This window comes from Nicotiana tomentosiformis, chromosome 2, assembly GCF_000390325.3.
Source record: "Nicotiana tomentosiformis chromosome 2, ASM39032v3, whole genome shotgun sequence".
NCBI classification, from domain to species: Eukaryota; Viridiplantae; Streptophyta; class Magnoliopsida; order Solanales; family Solanaceae; genus Nicotiana; species Nicotiana tomentosiformis.
Window position 1 is genome coordinate 43,101,060 of NC_090813.1, and position 16,090 is coordinate 43,117,149.

The 16,090-nt window shown below is 36.2% G+C and overlaps 1 protein-coding gene across 5 annotated transcripts in view; it reads right to left on the reverse strand.

Annotated features, from left to right (window-relative positions):
- The window catches only part of LOC104100057 (abscisic acid 8'-hydroxylase 3-like), a 31,635-nt gene extending 16,801 nt beyond the window's left edge, over positions 1 to 14,834 (reverse strand). Inside the window, exons 1-9 of one of the 5 annotated variants that reach the window (XM_070195233.1) lie at positions 14,526 to 14,834; positions 13,546 to 13,870; positions 13,065 to 13,214; positions 12,620 to 12,871; positions 12,442 to 12,528; positions 12,259 to 12,337; positions 11,947 to 12,085; positions 11,754 to 11,872; positions 11,412 to 11,651 (exon numbers count right to left, since the gene is read on the reverse strand). In XM_070195233.1, the coding sequence (XP_070051334.1) occupies positions 11,794 to 11,872; positions 11,947 to 12,085; positions 12,259 to 12,337; positions 12,442 to 12,528; positions 12,620 to 12,871; positions 13,065 to 13,214; positions 13,546 to 13,870; positions 14,526 to 14,770 (1,356 nt within the window). In that variant the 5' untranslated portion in view covers positions 14,771 to 14,834 and the 3' untranslated portion in view covers positions 11,412 to 11,651; positions 11,754 to 11,793. Of the gene's footprint in view, positions 1 to 11,411; positions 11,652 to 11,753; positions 11,873 to 11,946; positions 12,338 to 12,441; positions 12,529 to 12,619; positions 12,872 to 13,064; positions 13,215 to 13,545; positions 13,871 to 14,525 lie in introns of those variants that run through there. The other 4 variants (XM_009607250.4, XM_070195234.1, XM_070195232.1 and 1 more) reach the window with 4 other exon arrangements.
- Positions 14,835 to 16,090: the final 1,256 nt, after the last annotated feature.

A 16,090-nucleotide genomic window follows, 5' to 3' on the forward strand; every position in this document is an offset into this window, starting at 1 on the left:
TTGAGCGGTGGGTTGTTCTTGTAGGATCATACTCAGCTTGTTTCTACATTCATTTACGAGATCAATCCATGTATATTCCTGTAAATCCCCAAAAATGAAATCCACATGATCAAGGTTAGAATAAGAAATTAGGAAGAAAGGTCATGTGAGTACTGCTCTAGTAAGTCCAAGACCATTTGTTCCTCATTTTCTTCTACTAAAAATTGCAATTGTGGGTAGGTGGATGGGGGTTTGAACTCTTCTTGTATTGCTTTATGATCAACCAAAGCCTCATTTTCAATCATTTAAGTTGAAACAGAGTCCTCTTGTAGAGTGAAAAACTCTATCTGTAGATGTATATCATCTCGGGTAGGCTCATTCTCTCCGGGTATCTCCTTCATATATTCACCATCACAATGCAATGAGTTTTCTAAAAGTGTACTTATTATTTGACTCACTTGCATTGTTAGGTTGTTATTGGCTTCATCATCTTGTGTAAATCTCTCTTCCACCTTATTTATGAACTTATACATAAGTTCTTATAAACTGCCATTCTCCCCTTGAGGTGGTTGTCTCACTTCGCTTTTATTCCAGTCATAATAAGGGTATTTATCACAACCAAAGTCAGAATTGTGCCCATATGAATCCTCATACCCATGCAGACTAGAAATAGAGTGAGAGTGTTCAAAATATGAACCATAGGAAGTATATCTACCTTCTTGAGAATTAACCCATAGATGATTTCCACCGCATTTAAAACACATAGTAGACCACTGACAATGTTCAGCTGCTAACTCTTCAACCATTTTTTTAGGCTGGTTGTACTCCATCTTTACAACATTTAGAGTTCAGTATTAAGAATATGCTCGTCAAGATTTCTTCAACAAAATAAATCTTGAAGAGAAGTTAACATAACAAAACTAAAAAAATAAAAAAATTAAAATTAAAAGCTAGTTCCGAAATTAGCACTACAAAATATTTCAAATACTATTGATTGCCAATCCTCGACAATAACGCCAAAATTTGACAAGCGTAAAACACACACTTAAATTGTGCCCGCTAGTCAAAGATAGTATAGTATAATATCGTGTTCACAAGGATTGGAGTTAAATAATATTATTGTAGTTTGTAGCTAGATTGCTATCCAAGATAATCAACAATGGAGATTTATATGAATTCTAACTACAATTAACTACGAATCTAAAGCTATTGACTAATGACAATCACAACAAAGGTAAGCAAGGAAGTTATTAATGGAAAAAAATATAGGTTGATAGGATAGGTGCAATATAATTGTTCGGGATCAAACTCTAGATAATTCACTTCTAATATTCAAGTGAGTCTTTCGAATTCACTTAATTTTCAGTACAATTATTTAGTAGAAACTCCTCTCTCGATTAAGTCTCAACCTCACAATATGAACCAAATTAAGCTCGGTGAAGTTATGCAAGTATTTGTAATGGATTGGTCTTTAGGAGAATCTCTTTCGATTATCCTCCTAACTAGGTTTAACCAAGGATTCAACAAGCCTCTTTCGATTACTTAGAAGAATCTATGAACTCAATCAACAATATAGTGTAAATATATCACAAGTTATGCCTCTCTCGCTTACAAGAACAACTGAACATAGATACAACAATTAAATCTTCCAAAAACGATTCAAATACATAAAAATAGAGTTATAATCCACAAACAACCATCAATACACCAAATCCATCAAAATTGAAAGTGTTCTGCTCCATAGACATGGAGAAGTTCTTCACAAATGAAACAAAAGTATAAGAGAACATAAATACAATCCAAACCCGGATCTTGAGTGAGGAATGAAGGATGAAATCCTTGTGCTCTTGCTTCTCCCTCTTCTCCTTAGCTTCCTTAGGTCTAAAGTATGTCAAAAGTCCGTCCAAAGTCCCTCTAAAATGATGTTTTTGTGTATTTAAGCCGCCCCCAAAATAAACCCCGGATGAAACTACCATTTTCTTAGAGAAATAGGACTCTTCCTGGATAGGACATGCGCGGCCGCTCACCTGTAGTCCTGCTCGCGTACTTGGTCGTGCATTTTTCACACCACACTGCCTCTCATGGGCGCCTAGTGCGCGCTCGTACACCTGGATGGTATCAGTGGCAAATTTGGAAGAATGTAAAACATGAAAGTTGCATCCCTTTTAAATAGATTTCCAACGATATATTGTGGAGCCCAAACGGATTTCTGAGCCAAAGGTTATGTGAATTTTACTAGACAATGCGTGGTATGCCTGCTCGATTCTTCGTTTCGTTCTTAAAGTGCACTATCATCCGTTGATCCGCGAACACGATCCCAACTTAATACTTGGGCTTTTACTCAGACTTCAAAACTCTAAAATAGCATGAATGCATTTCATAACATCTAAATAACTTGGAATCACTCCTACACTGCATAAAATATTCAATTTGTGTAAAACAATAGCGATTAAAGGTCAAACTCAATTAAAATACAGTAAATTAGAGTGCAATAAGCGACTAAGATATGGGATTATAGCCTACCATCAACACCTCACACTTAACCCATTGCTCGTCCTCGGGCAATCAAACTACACTTCACAAAGACGCGACCTTTTTTAAACAACTCTCCTAACTCATCACACCAAAAATAATAGAACAAATTAAGTACAATACTGTAACATCCTTGCCTCAAGAGTTGACTCAACACCACCACGCATTTTTCACAACCCGCTCACTTACTCTAACACAGAGATCAATGGCATTACCTTTCATTTATGAAACAAGTGCCCTCACATAATAATAGAGAGTAGTTCCACACACAATCAAGTTTAAGAACAATTAGGAACTCAAGATAGGAAGAATTCACTCACTCTCAGAAACAACATTCATGTGCCACAAACGACGTACCATAAGCTTGCCCGTAATGTAATACTCTACTTATTGAGCTCATTCAGTCAAGGATCAAGTAGTACTTTATTTGGTTGTAATGTAAGCTGCGGGATGCGTAGGATATATTTGGATATAAGCATGACTACACCTCCTTAAGCACTTTAATACATACAGTTTAACCATTTAAAACTCCCTACTTATGCCAAACCATAATTCTACCTTCACATCCGTATATGTCAATTCCCAACTTCTTTAAGCACAATTACATCAAAAGTTACCACTATCAATGAATATTTGCACGACAATGAATATATATATATATATATATATATATATATATATATATATATATATATATATATATATATAAATAATTGTTTTTTTTTCCAATTCAAGTGGCTCTTATTGTTTTTTCAAAATAATGCACCTTTCTTCTTATTTCATTAGTTTCACTCAAAAACCAAAGCAACACACCACACTTTTGCTTTTACAAAGTTCATAACAATTTCAAGTTCTCGCGAGAGGTAAAATGGGTAACGCTTGTAATGTGGTTGCCAAGGAAATAGGATTATAGGATCAAAGGGGTTAACTAAGATACATAACAATTAGATGGGTACAAAATATAACTGGCTCAACAAAGAGACGCATATATCACTTCCGAGACTGAATAAAACTGCTATTTCACTTTGCAAACACACGAGGCAAGTTTTAGACATCAAATGCAGTGCACATAATACACAAAATCTCACACACACGGCACCAAACTCACTCAGGATCGGTCTCATCAAGACACTCTAATCAAAGTAGTTAAGCAAAGTTAAGATCATACAATTTAAGGTACTTATACAAGAGTCAAAAACTGAGCCTAAGCGTCACAACTAAAGCACATATTATTCTCAAGGCATAATAAGGTCAAGATATATTGCTTTCATTTCAAAGCACAACATAAGGTTTTCTATTCCTAAAAAATAACTAACTACACCCGATTCAAACAAAATCCTTGGAAAAGAACCGCGGAACAAAGAAAAACCAAGGGGAATTTATTACACTACCTAAGGAAAATATTATTTTTTTCGACTTTAAAAATTTCAATCAAAAGAAACGAAAACACACACAAGAAATGAAAACAAACAGTTATTTAAATATTTACATCCCTACCCATACTTTAAATTGAGGCATATCCCCATGACACACAAATAAAAGGCAAGAGGTAAAGAAAATTCCCCTGAACGTTTTTCGTTTCTGAGAACTTGTGAACTCTACCCCTAATTCTGAATGCATTTTTCACTTTCTCTCCTCAGGATTCTTTTGTGGAGCTCATCATGCCAAAGTCCTTTAAGGATATTTGCAAGACCCGCTCTTTCCTTTCTTTCTTGGCCTCATTTTGAGCGGTGGGTTGTTCTTGTAGGATCATACTCAGCTTGTTTCTACATTCATTTACGAGATCAATCCATGCATATTCCTGTAAATCCCCAAAAATGAAATCCACATGATCAAGGTTAGAATAAGAAATTAGGAAGAAAGGTTATGTGAGTACTGCTCTAGTAAGTCCAAGACCATTTGTTCCTCATTTTCTTCTACTAAAAATTGCAATTGTGGGTAGGTGGATGGGGGTTTGAACTCTTCTTGTATTGCTTTATGATCAACCAAAGCCTCATTTTCAATCATTTAAGTTGAAACAGAGTCCTCTTGTAGAGTGAAAAACTCTATCTGTAGATGTATATCATCTCGGGTAGGCTCATTCTCTCCGGGTATCTCCTTCATATATTCACCATCACAATGCAATGAGTTTTCTAAAAGTGTACTTATTATTTGACTCACTTGCATTGTTAGGTTGTTATTGGCTTCATCATCTTGTGTAAATCTCTCTTCCACCTTATTTATGAACTTATACATAAGTTCTTATAAACTGCCATTCTCCCCTTGAGGTGGTTGTCTCACTTCGCTTTTATTCCAGTCATAATAAGGGTATTTATCACAACCAAAGTCAGAATTGTGCCCATATGAATCCTCATACCCATGCAGACTAGAAATAGAGTGAGAGTGTTCAAAATATGAACCATAGGAAGTATATCTACCTTCTTGAGAATTAACCCATAGATGATTTCCACCGCATTTAAAACACATAGTAGACCACTGACAATGTTTAGCTGCTAACTCTTCAACCATTTTTTTAGGCTGGTTGTACTCCATCTTTACAACATTTAGAGTTCAGTATTAAGAATATGCTCGTCAAGATTTCTTCAACAAAATAAATCTTGAAGAGAAGTTAACATAACAAAACTAAAAAAATAAAAAAATTAAAATTAAAAGCTAGTTCCGAAATTAGCACTACAAAATATTTCAAATACTATTGATTGCCAATCCTCGACAATAACGCCAAAATTTGACAAGCGTAAAACACACACTTAAATTGTGCCCGCTAGTCAAAGATAGTATAGTATAATATCGTGTTCACAAGGATTGGAGTTAAATAATATTATTGTAGTTTGTAGCTAGATTGCTATCCAAGATAATCAACAATGGAGATTTATATGAATTCTAACTACAATTAACTACGAATCTAAAGCTATTGACTAATGACAATCGCAACAAAGGTAAGCAAGGAAGTTATTAATGGAAGAAAATATAGGTTGATAGGATAGGTGCAATATAATTGTTCGGGATCAAACTCTAGATAATTCACTTCTAATGTTCAAGTGAGTCTTTCGAATTCACTTAATTATCAGTACAATTATTTAGTAGAAACTCCTCTCTCGATTAAGTCTCAACCTCACAATATGAACCAAATTAAGCTCGGTGAAGTTATGCAAGTATTTGTAATGGATTGGTCTTTAGGAGAATCTCTTTCGATTATCCTCCTAACTAGGTTTAAACAAGGATTCAACAAGCCTCTTTCGATTACTTAGAAGAATCTATGAACTCAACCAACAATATAGTGTAAAGATATCACAAGTTATGCCTCTCTCGATTACAAGAACAAGTGAACATAGATATAACAATTAAATCTTCCAAAAACGATTCAAATATATAAAAATAGAGTTATAATCCTCAAACAACCATCAATACACCAAATCCATCAAAACCCAAAGGGTTCTACACCATAGACATAGAGAAGTTCTTCACAAATGAAACAAAAATATAAATACAATCCAAACCCGTATCTTGAGTGAGGAAGGAAGGATGAAATCCTTGTGCTCTTGCTTCTCCCTCTTCTCCTTAGCTTCCTTAGGTCTAAGGTATGTCAAAAGTCTATCCAAAGTCCTTCTAAAATGGTGTTTTTGTGTATTTATTCCGCCCGCAAAACAAACCCCGGACGAAACTACCTTTTTTTTAGCGAAATAGGACTCTTCCCGGACAGGACATGCGTGGCCGCACACCTGGAGACCTGCTCGCGCACTTGGTCGCGCTTATTTCACACCATACTGCCTCTCATGTGCGCCCAGTGCCCACCCAATGCGCGCTCGTGCACCTGGGTGGTATCAGTTGGGAATTTGGGGAAATTTTAAAACATGAAAGGTTTATCCCTTTTAAATAACTTTCCAACGATATATTGTGGAGCCCAAAAGGATTTCTGAGCGAAATGTTATGTTCATTTTACTGGACAATGCGCATTATGCCTGCTCGATTCTTCATTTCGTTCTTAAAGTGCACTATCATCTGTTGATCCTCGAATACGATTCCAACTTAATCCTTGGGCTTTTACTTAGACTTCAAAGCTCCAAAGTAGCATGAATTCATTCTCTAACATCTAAATAACTTGGAACCACTCCTACACGGCATAACACACATAATTAGTGCAAAACACTAGCGATTAAAGGTCAAAATCAATTAAAGTGCAATAAATTAGAATGCAATAAGCGATTAAAATATGTGATTATAGCCTAACATCACCACCTTATAGGAGATTTGAACTTACATCTATACAAAGCCTCGTACGGAGCCATCTGGATACTGGAATGGTAATTGTTATTATATGCAAACTCGATAAGAGGTAAATGTTCATCCCAACTTCTTTTAAAATTCAACACACATGCTCGTAATATATCCTCGAGCGTCTGAATTGTGCGCTTGACTTGTCCATCAATCTGTGGATGTAAAGATGTGCTAAGATTCACCTGAGTCCCTAAACATCTCTAAAATGACCTCTAAAAATGCGTTGTAAATAGGGGCCCACAGTCAGATATAATAGATACTGGTACTCCGTGTAGCCGCACTATATCCTTAATATATAACTTCGCATAATCTTCGGCTCTATATATAGATCTGACCGGTAGGAAATAGGCTGATTTTGTGAGCCTATCGACTATCGCGAGGCAAACTCGTGACAAAGTCCATGTTTATCGCCTCCCATTTCCACGTCGGGATCTCTATAGTCTGCATTAGCCCTCTGGGCTTCTGGTGCTTTACCTTCACCTGCTGGAAACTAGGACACTGGGTGACAAACTCAGCAATGTTCTTCTTCATATCATTCCACCAATACACATCCTTAATGTCATGATACATCTTCGTTGACCCAGGATGAATGGAGTACCACGAATAATGTGCCTCTAATATAATCCTGTCTCGTAGCCCTGCTAAATCTGGGACACACAGACGACCCCTGTATCTGAGAACCCCATCTTCCTTGAGCTCTAACAATGGCTTCTTCTGCTGCAGAACCCCCTCTCTCAACTCGACCAACTCTAGGTCCTCGTATCGCCTTTCCTTTACTTTAGCTATGAAAGCTGATTTTGCAGTGTTTTGGAATACAACTCCACCATCATCAAAATCTACAAACTGAAACCCAAAACAAGCCAATTGATGAAGCTCTCTAGCTAATTCTCTTTTCTCAGCCTTTACACGTGCTAAGCTACCATAGATCGGTGACTTGATGCATCATCTACAATATTAGCTTTCCATGGATGGTAGATAATGTTAACATCGTAATCTTTCAATAACTCTATCCATCGCCGCTGTCGAAAATTCAACTCCTTTTGCTTGAAGATATATTGCCGGCTTTTATGATCTGTAAATACATCCACATGAAAAATTAAATTATAAGTCACTATAGTTAATAATTCAAAAATTTATAAAATATTAATAGTGTCATATAAGATGGAGTAATTAACAGGCACCTGAAGATTTTGGTCATATTATAACTCACTTGTTAAGGTGGCTTTTGAGGATATATTTAGTCCCTCACTTGTGTTGACATGTTAAAAAGAAGTTGCACGAAATATCTTGTGTTTATGCAGAGTTCGAAAAAAGGTCGCATCCTAAGAGTGTGATGTAGGTAACCTACCTTAATGCAAGCATCAGTACATTAATGGCTGTTATCCACGGCTCAAACCCGTAACCTATAAGTCTGTGCTGACATGTTGATCTTTTTTCCCCCCTCCTTTTACAGCTTACACTTGGTGGATTAATAAACTTCATAGACGGGCTATGGTCAAGCAGTGCAGATGAGCGGGTTATTATATTTACCACAAATCACAAAGAGAGGCTTGATCCAGCTCTGTTGCGACCTGGACGAATGGACATGCACATCTACATGTCGTACCTAACAAGTGAAAGTTTTAAGGTGTTGGCTGCTAATTATTTGGAAATCCACGATACTCGTCAGGGGTATTTTCGAGAAATAGAAGAGTTGATTGAAGGTGTTCAAGTCACCCCTGCAGAGGTTGCTGAGGAACTTATGAAGAGTGAAGATGCCGATGTTTGTCTTGGAGGTCTTGTCAATTTTCTTAAAAGAAAAAGGATTAGTAATACTGAAGAGGAGGCGCCCAAGGATAATAATACTACTGATGATGGGATACAGCTTCCAGAAGTAAAAAGAAGAAAAGCAGCTTAGAGAATAGCATAATTCAATTTATCCCTAAAGTAGAAAGATTAATTTGTGCATGAGTTTAAGCCTTTGCTGATGAAGTTTTTCTCAGAGAAGATTTTGCTTTTTCTTTTTCTTGCTGGTATTCGATTGAATGGTTATGTGGAAGTGTTCGTTCGGTAAATCTTCTTAATTCGCGTCATGCCAGAAGCAATTGGCCAAAGAAAAGACAAAGTAAATAAAAGTTTTCATACTATCTAAAAATTGGATTGAAATCTTCGGGCGTTAACTTGGAAAAAAGTTACCATTTTCACAGTATGTTGGAAAATTGATTCACTTGTTCACATGGCATGGATCATGATGTATAGCTATTTTGACAATCCCCTACTTTGGCATTTGTCGATATTATTTTAATTGGTGGCTAAGAAGTACATTTCAAATTAATTACACAAACACAAATTGATTCTCACCAAAGTACTTAAGAAAATCACTTTTGAAAAAATACTTCTCAAAGTAAGCTGATTTTTGAATCTTGGTCAAACAGGCTATAAGTCAATGAACAACTAAAGAATACTTAGACAATTGCTAAAAGCCAAAATAAATTTTATTGCTTTGATATGCGTGTCAACAGTGACAAAAAAATATTAAGGTTCTCCTCTTTATATAGTAGAGGAGTTTTAGCCGTAATACAAGTCTACATAAGGTAAAAATCCTATCCTTCCTTTTCTCTCACGAAAACACGATTTACAGTCAATACCGAGCATGATCCGTGCCGTAATAACTGGCTGATGGCGGATATTTCGGCTCTCTGTTTGTTTTTTAAAAAAAAAACCATTTTTCCCTTTACCCTCGATTCTTCGAACCGCTCGAGCTGGAATCTCTCCGGGTTCAGCCATGCTCGATTCCCGACGTATCATTCATACGCTCCTGGTTCCGATCTGTGGGTTCCGTCGGTTTCACTCGAGCTTGTAACGAGTAATGTTGTTCCTCTCTTCTCAACGGGAAATCGAAGGTAATTCTATCCCCGATTTTACCCGTACACAGATAGTCCCATCACTTCTTGGAGAGTAGATTATATGAGCGATGAGAAGTGACTAATTGACCCCCGTTCCTTCTCTCGCACACCATGAGCAAGTTGACGAACCGAAACGTCCCATCAGTCCCGTCGTTCTGATTTTCGACACATGTCAGCCGTTGGTTAATCATCCTCGGTAGTTACCGAATTTGAAACGTCATGCATTCATTACTCTTTTCCTATAAAAGTTTCGGTTTCCTATTTTTACTTTTTTACTTTCTGATTTCAAGTTTCTTTTAGTTACCCTCGAGTTTTTTATACCCTCATCTGTTCACAATCCTTCAAATCTTCATAAACTGTTCTTCATATCTTCATAGTTCATCTCCAAACCTTTAAATCTTCAAACCTTTATGTCAAACCTTCAAATCTTCATATTCCTAGACAGTGATGGCAAAAGACTTCAAAATCGGTACCCAAAACACCGCATCGAAAGTTAGACATAGTTTGATATAGGAAAGAGAGGTATCAAATGATGAAGATTTAAGAACAATACAAATCACTGCATCGGAGAAGAGAAGTACAAAGCAAGAAGAGAGTAAGAGAAAAATATGGGATTTTGAAAAACCTAACCCTAAAAATGGCGTCCAAATACCTCTATTTATAAAGGTCTTGGCATCAGAACCGAAACGGCTTATCATTACTAATACCGGAACCGAAGCGGCAAGTTTAATCAGAGGTCACACGCGAAACGAAGCAACGCATTGGGAATATACGTCATTATAACGCATGACGTCATCTCAACTCGTAGACATCATAATTCCAGGAAATCGCTTGGGAAAATCGAAGCGTTTGAAATGTGCGGCCCACGTAGGGCCATGCTGCCAGTTTGATGCAACCACTACGACCTGCATAGGTCGCTTGATTGTTTCGACTACAAAGAACAAGAACACGCCTGAAGTTGGCCGCAATAAGCGGGGGGACTAACTTTATGTGTTAAAATCTATCTTTAGAATATTAAGCCAAGATAGTACTAGGAGAAGAGTTCCCAAGTCGTCGTTTGTCGATATAACCGAAGAAGCGGCGAAATCTGTGGTCGAAGAATCAACGAGGGCCGAAGTCGAGGAGTCGACAAGGGTCGAGGCCGAGGTCGAGTACTTTTGACAGAATTATAATGGCTAGTTTCAAGATATGATATTAAAGAGAATATTCTAATAGATATTCTTTACACTTGTACTATTAGGGTTTTTTAGGAGCATGTTCCCTATAAATAGAAAAAGACACAATGATCGGGGACATGTGATATTCATTTTGTAAAAAACACACTTGGACTTGAGAAAGAGAATCGGATCTCATTGCTAAGATATAAACATCACTTTTTCACTAAGATTCTTGTCTATACTTTTCCACTAGATCCGAGAATAACTCAAATATTCAAGGGATTGTCTATTATTTATTATTGACAGAAAGAATATCTACTTATTTTATCCTTCCTTGGGTGATTAATTTATTCTATTTATTTAAATATTATTTATTGTTATTCATTAATATCGAATGCTATATTGTTGCCTTTGATTTTTTTGGGATATTTATTGTATGTTGCTGCTATTGTCCGACTATATCTACATAGTATTTGTTATTTTTTTAAGAACTCATCTTAGGGATATTATTGTTAGCTAAGATTAACCCTCTTTTATATAAATTTAATTATTTGAATCAAGATTTATATTTTTGGTCAAACAATTATGTTTTTTTATTCTCTACCAACTAACATTTTCGTTATTCATAATCTGTACTAATACATGGCAGCTTTGGCTATGGAAAAATGTATTTGCTTATGCTGGAGGCATCTTCTTAGTGGGTCCATTTGGAGAAGTTTGCTATTCATCTTGCAAGACTGTTAAAGTTATTGGACACCCACTTCGTAATCTGGGGATATGGGCTTTCTTTTCGAGGCTGGGATCTGGATCGTCAACTGTCCACCTATACAATCATGACGGTAAACGAAAGTTAATAATCATAGGAAATCCACGAGAAATAAAAATTGAAAAAAATGATAACCTACTCTAGAAGATATCGACTTACTCGTATCCACTTGTTAGTCTGTGCAAAAATACCAACATGGTCACTTTTGCCATGTTAATTCCCAAGCAAGTTCGTAGTCCAGATCCAAATGGAATGTAGCTGTATGGCTTTTGCATTTCCTGGCAATGAGAAATATGAATTGACTATTACTAACTCCGTGGTTAAACAGTATTCACACAATTTCAAAGTTTACCAATAAAAATAAGGAATAGAACTAATTAGTACGTCAAATCTTGAAGGGTTGAACTGCATAGGGTCTTTGTATAATGCTGGATCATAGTGTATGCATGTTGCATCTATGTTGGCATGCCACCCTTTCTTTATTTCAAAATCTGCCACAAACATAGGAATCTTATTTCAGTATTAATTCTGCAATTTCTTGTGGATGTTCCAACTATAACAGAGGAATTCTGATTCACATTTTTGTAATTTTGAAAGGGAAATAGTCATTGCAGTCTCACAAACTATTGGAAATCATGGAGTAATATGCTAAGGATAAACTGGCCTTCAATATTGCAGTCATCAAGTGCAACTCGAGGGAACCATAACAGGACATTTGACATCCTTAGTGTCTCTTTCACAACCTAGGTATAGAGAGAAATAGAGTCACTTCTTATCGGATTCTGGTGCAGATATAATACAGCGGGAAGTGCCAAATGCAAAAGATGATGCGATAGTTTCTACAAACCTTTGAGGCATAGGACATGCTATTGAGATCATCCAGGGTAAGTAAGGCCCCATTAGGCTTGTTTCTGAGTATTGAAATTTGTTCTTCCTGTAAGTTGGAGATTTAATCTTTTTGTTTGCGGAAGAATGAATGCATATTGTAATCGAATGTGTTTGTTCCTTCATCGATGGATACTCACTCTGAGCCTGTCCTGGACTTCTCCGTGCTCATGCAAAAACTTGACACTCCACATCATTGCAGCTGCAGTAGTTGTCTGCCCTGCAATTATCAGTGTTAACAAATTATCCATGATCTCTTCATCATCAAGCTTTTGATTGGCTGGACATGAATCCTTCTCCAACATCGACTGCAAGAAGTCTTCATGATATTCCTTCCCATTGCGCCGATTTGTTATCATTGCGTTGAAGGTCTCCATTAACCTTGTGCGTGCCTGGACAGTAATTGAGGATGAGCATAATCTAATTAGGATAGATTTCTCTTGTATTACATGAGAAATCTTGGTTTTAGAATGCGGTTATCGGCACTTGAAGTCATTGTTCTAAAATACTGAACCATAAAGTTAAAATTCTGGCTCCGCCTCAGTTGCAAGCCATGTTTTGCATTCAGCAGTACTCTAACCATACCTTGATGCCTTTATAATATCTGGTGGTTGGAATCATGACTGGAAAGGATAGCATAGCATCAGAAACAGCAGTGCAGTCTCTTTCAATTTGTTCTAGCAACGACGCATCTTTGATGCTCATCAGCATATCACACATTGCATCAAATGTTATCTGCAGAAAAAATTTCACGAGGTCAGAGTACACTCACTGCAGCATACAACATTGACTTAAGTTCTGTGCACTCACACTGTATAAGTTTTTTACACTATCAGGTCGCAGTGACCTACATAACAAGGTACATAGTTCTTCATAGCAAAACTTAATATGATATCTTGAAGAAAAGAGTGATAACCTGCACTTAAATTGCACTGATTATGTAAAAATCTTTTACATTATCCATGTATATAACTTAAATTATTTTTTGCTCGGGCACTTATATGCTTGAACTTATGTCTAATCTCTGTTGAGTTTGCTTAGAATCTTTCATCATCAAATTACTTACCTTCATGTTAAAGTCAAGCACAGTGAAACTCTTCCCTTCCTTTTGTACTTTCTTTAATCTTTCACATAGCATGTTGTCAAACCTCTGGACAAACTTAGACAGTGAATGCATAGAGAAAGGATCAGATAGGAGACGCCTAATCCTTTTGTGACTTTCTTGAGGAACACATAACAAGCTTTTCTTTCCCACAGCATCCGCCATTGATTTCACGTAGCCCTTGTTGAAAAGAGTAAAATCATTGGTAAAAATTGTTTTTGCACCCTCAACACTTGGAACAAACACATGTATCTTCCCGAAAATCCTGGTTTTGAACCATTTTCCATGCCTGTATTAAACAACAATCACATTACCATAATTTGCATAATCTACAGTTGATAAGCTGGAGGAATAAATGAGACTAACAAAAAAAAAAAAATGGTTTCCAGAATGTTTAACATCATATTTATGCATTGATATTATAGACTATTTTGGGCATGAATTTATATAAGTTTATATACACTGATATTACAATGAAACTTTTACACTATCAACATAATTTAAGTTGCCATAGAAAATTACTTACCATATTCGTTAGGTAATTCCACTTATGATATAGATAGTTACCTATTATAATATTTTAAATTACCTAAAAACGTAAATTAAAAAAAAAAAACTTTTTCACAATGTTAGTGTATAAAAGTGAAGCTGTTTGCTAGAAAGCGTTCTCGTTTCCACATCACAATATCACAGACTTGGCAATAGAACATGGGACAATAAAAATGTGTTGATCCATAAAAATATGCTGATTGATAATTATTTGGGGAAATATTGAATTGAAAGCCATGAAATTGATGTCACTGATGATTTTGTCATTGAAACAGTTGACTTTGCGTCCCATCTCATTATAAAAGCTACGTTATCTCAACACAGAAGCTAAGTGTAATTAGATGAAGATTGTAATAAAAACTTTTAAAATGTTTAAAAGAAAGAGAACTACTTACCACTCACGTCGGAGTCGAACAAAGTCATAACAACCCTTGACACTGTTGGTTGCTGATAGAAGTGCAAAGGTCTCGCCCACAAAAGGTATTCCCAAGCTCCCGGGTATGCAGCTTTTTGCATCTTTAGGTTTTCCTGATACCTTTGATAAGTAAAGTGTAATACTTATGACAAGTATTGAAGCCAGAAGAATGTCATAGTAGTTTCTTACTAGGAGGAGAATATCTTTCATTGACAGAGTAAGCATATTCTGAATTAATGTCAACTTGAAAGGACAAAAAACTACACTTAGCAATGCACTGCTTTATAGGGATAAAGAAATACTAGTGCTATGTAACTAGCATAATTGTGCATTAGGTAGATTTGAAAGATACAATGTAGTATAGGACAAGATGCCATAAGCCTGGATCTTTTGTCTTGACTTGCTTTGCACAATTGATACGGATCTATCCTTTGAGATAAAATAAAGAACATGCTGACAAAATATGTAGTTGCTTTCAATCTCTTTTTTGTGCTGATTGAGACTTGATATATTTTGGCTAGATGCTAAATGTGATTTTTGGTATGCCTGTCACGTAGGGGTTGAAACTTAAAAGCCCATTCCTCCTAGCCGGCATGGCGTGACAGCTTGGAACATGTATTTAAATGGTGATTAACTATATTATCCTTCATATTGTACTATTAGTTCAAATTATCATGGGTATACTGCAATGCACACACATATATAGAGACTAACTACTACGTAATATGTATGTGTGTACTATGTAGAGTGAGAGAGTAGCAAGGGTCAAAGTACTTAATTTTTCTTGTGTGAATTTTAATGTAGATTATTCCAACTTTCTAAAATAAAATTTATAAATTTGAAAAATTAAATTATAAGTCACTATAGTTAATAATTCAAAAATTTATAAAATATTAATAGTGTCATATAAGATGGAGTAATTAACAGGCACCTGAAGATTTTGGTCATATTATAACTCGCTTGTTAAGGTAGCTTTTGAGGATATATTTAGTCCCTCACTTGTGTTGACATGTGAAAAAGAAGGTAGTTCGGTGCACGAAGTATTTTGTATTAACGCAGGATTCGAGAAAAGGCCGCATTTTAAGAGTGTGATGTAGGTAACCTACCTTAATGCAAGTATTAGTACATTAATGGCTGTTATCCACTGCTCAAACCGTAACCTATAAGTCTGTGATGACATGTTGATCTTTTTCCCCCCTCCTTTTACAGCTTACACTTGGTGGATTATTAAACTTCATAGACGGGCTATGGTCAAGCAGTGCAGATGAGCGGGTTATTATATTTACCACAAATCACAAAGAGAGGCTTGATCCAGCTCTGTTGTGACCTGGACGAATGGACATGCACATCCACATGTCGTACCTAACAAGTGAAAGTTTTAAGGTGTTGGCTGCTAATTATTTGGAAATCCACGATACTCGTCAGGGGTATTTTCGAGAAATAGAAGAGTTGATTGAAGGTGTTCAAGTCACCCCTGCAGAGGTTGCTGAGGAACTTATGAAGAGTGAAGATGCCGATGTTTGTCTTGGAGGTCTTGTCAATTTT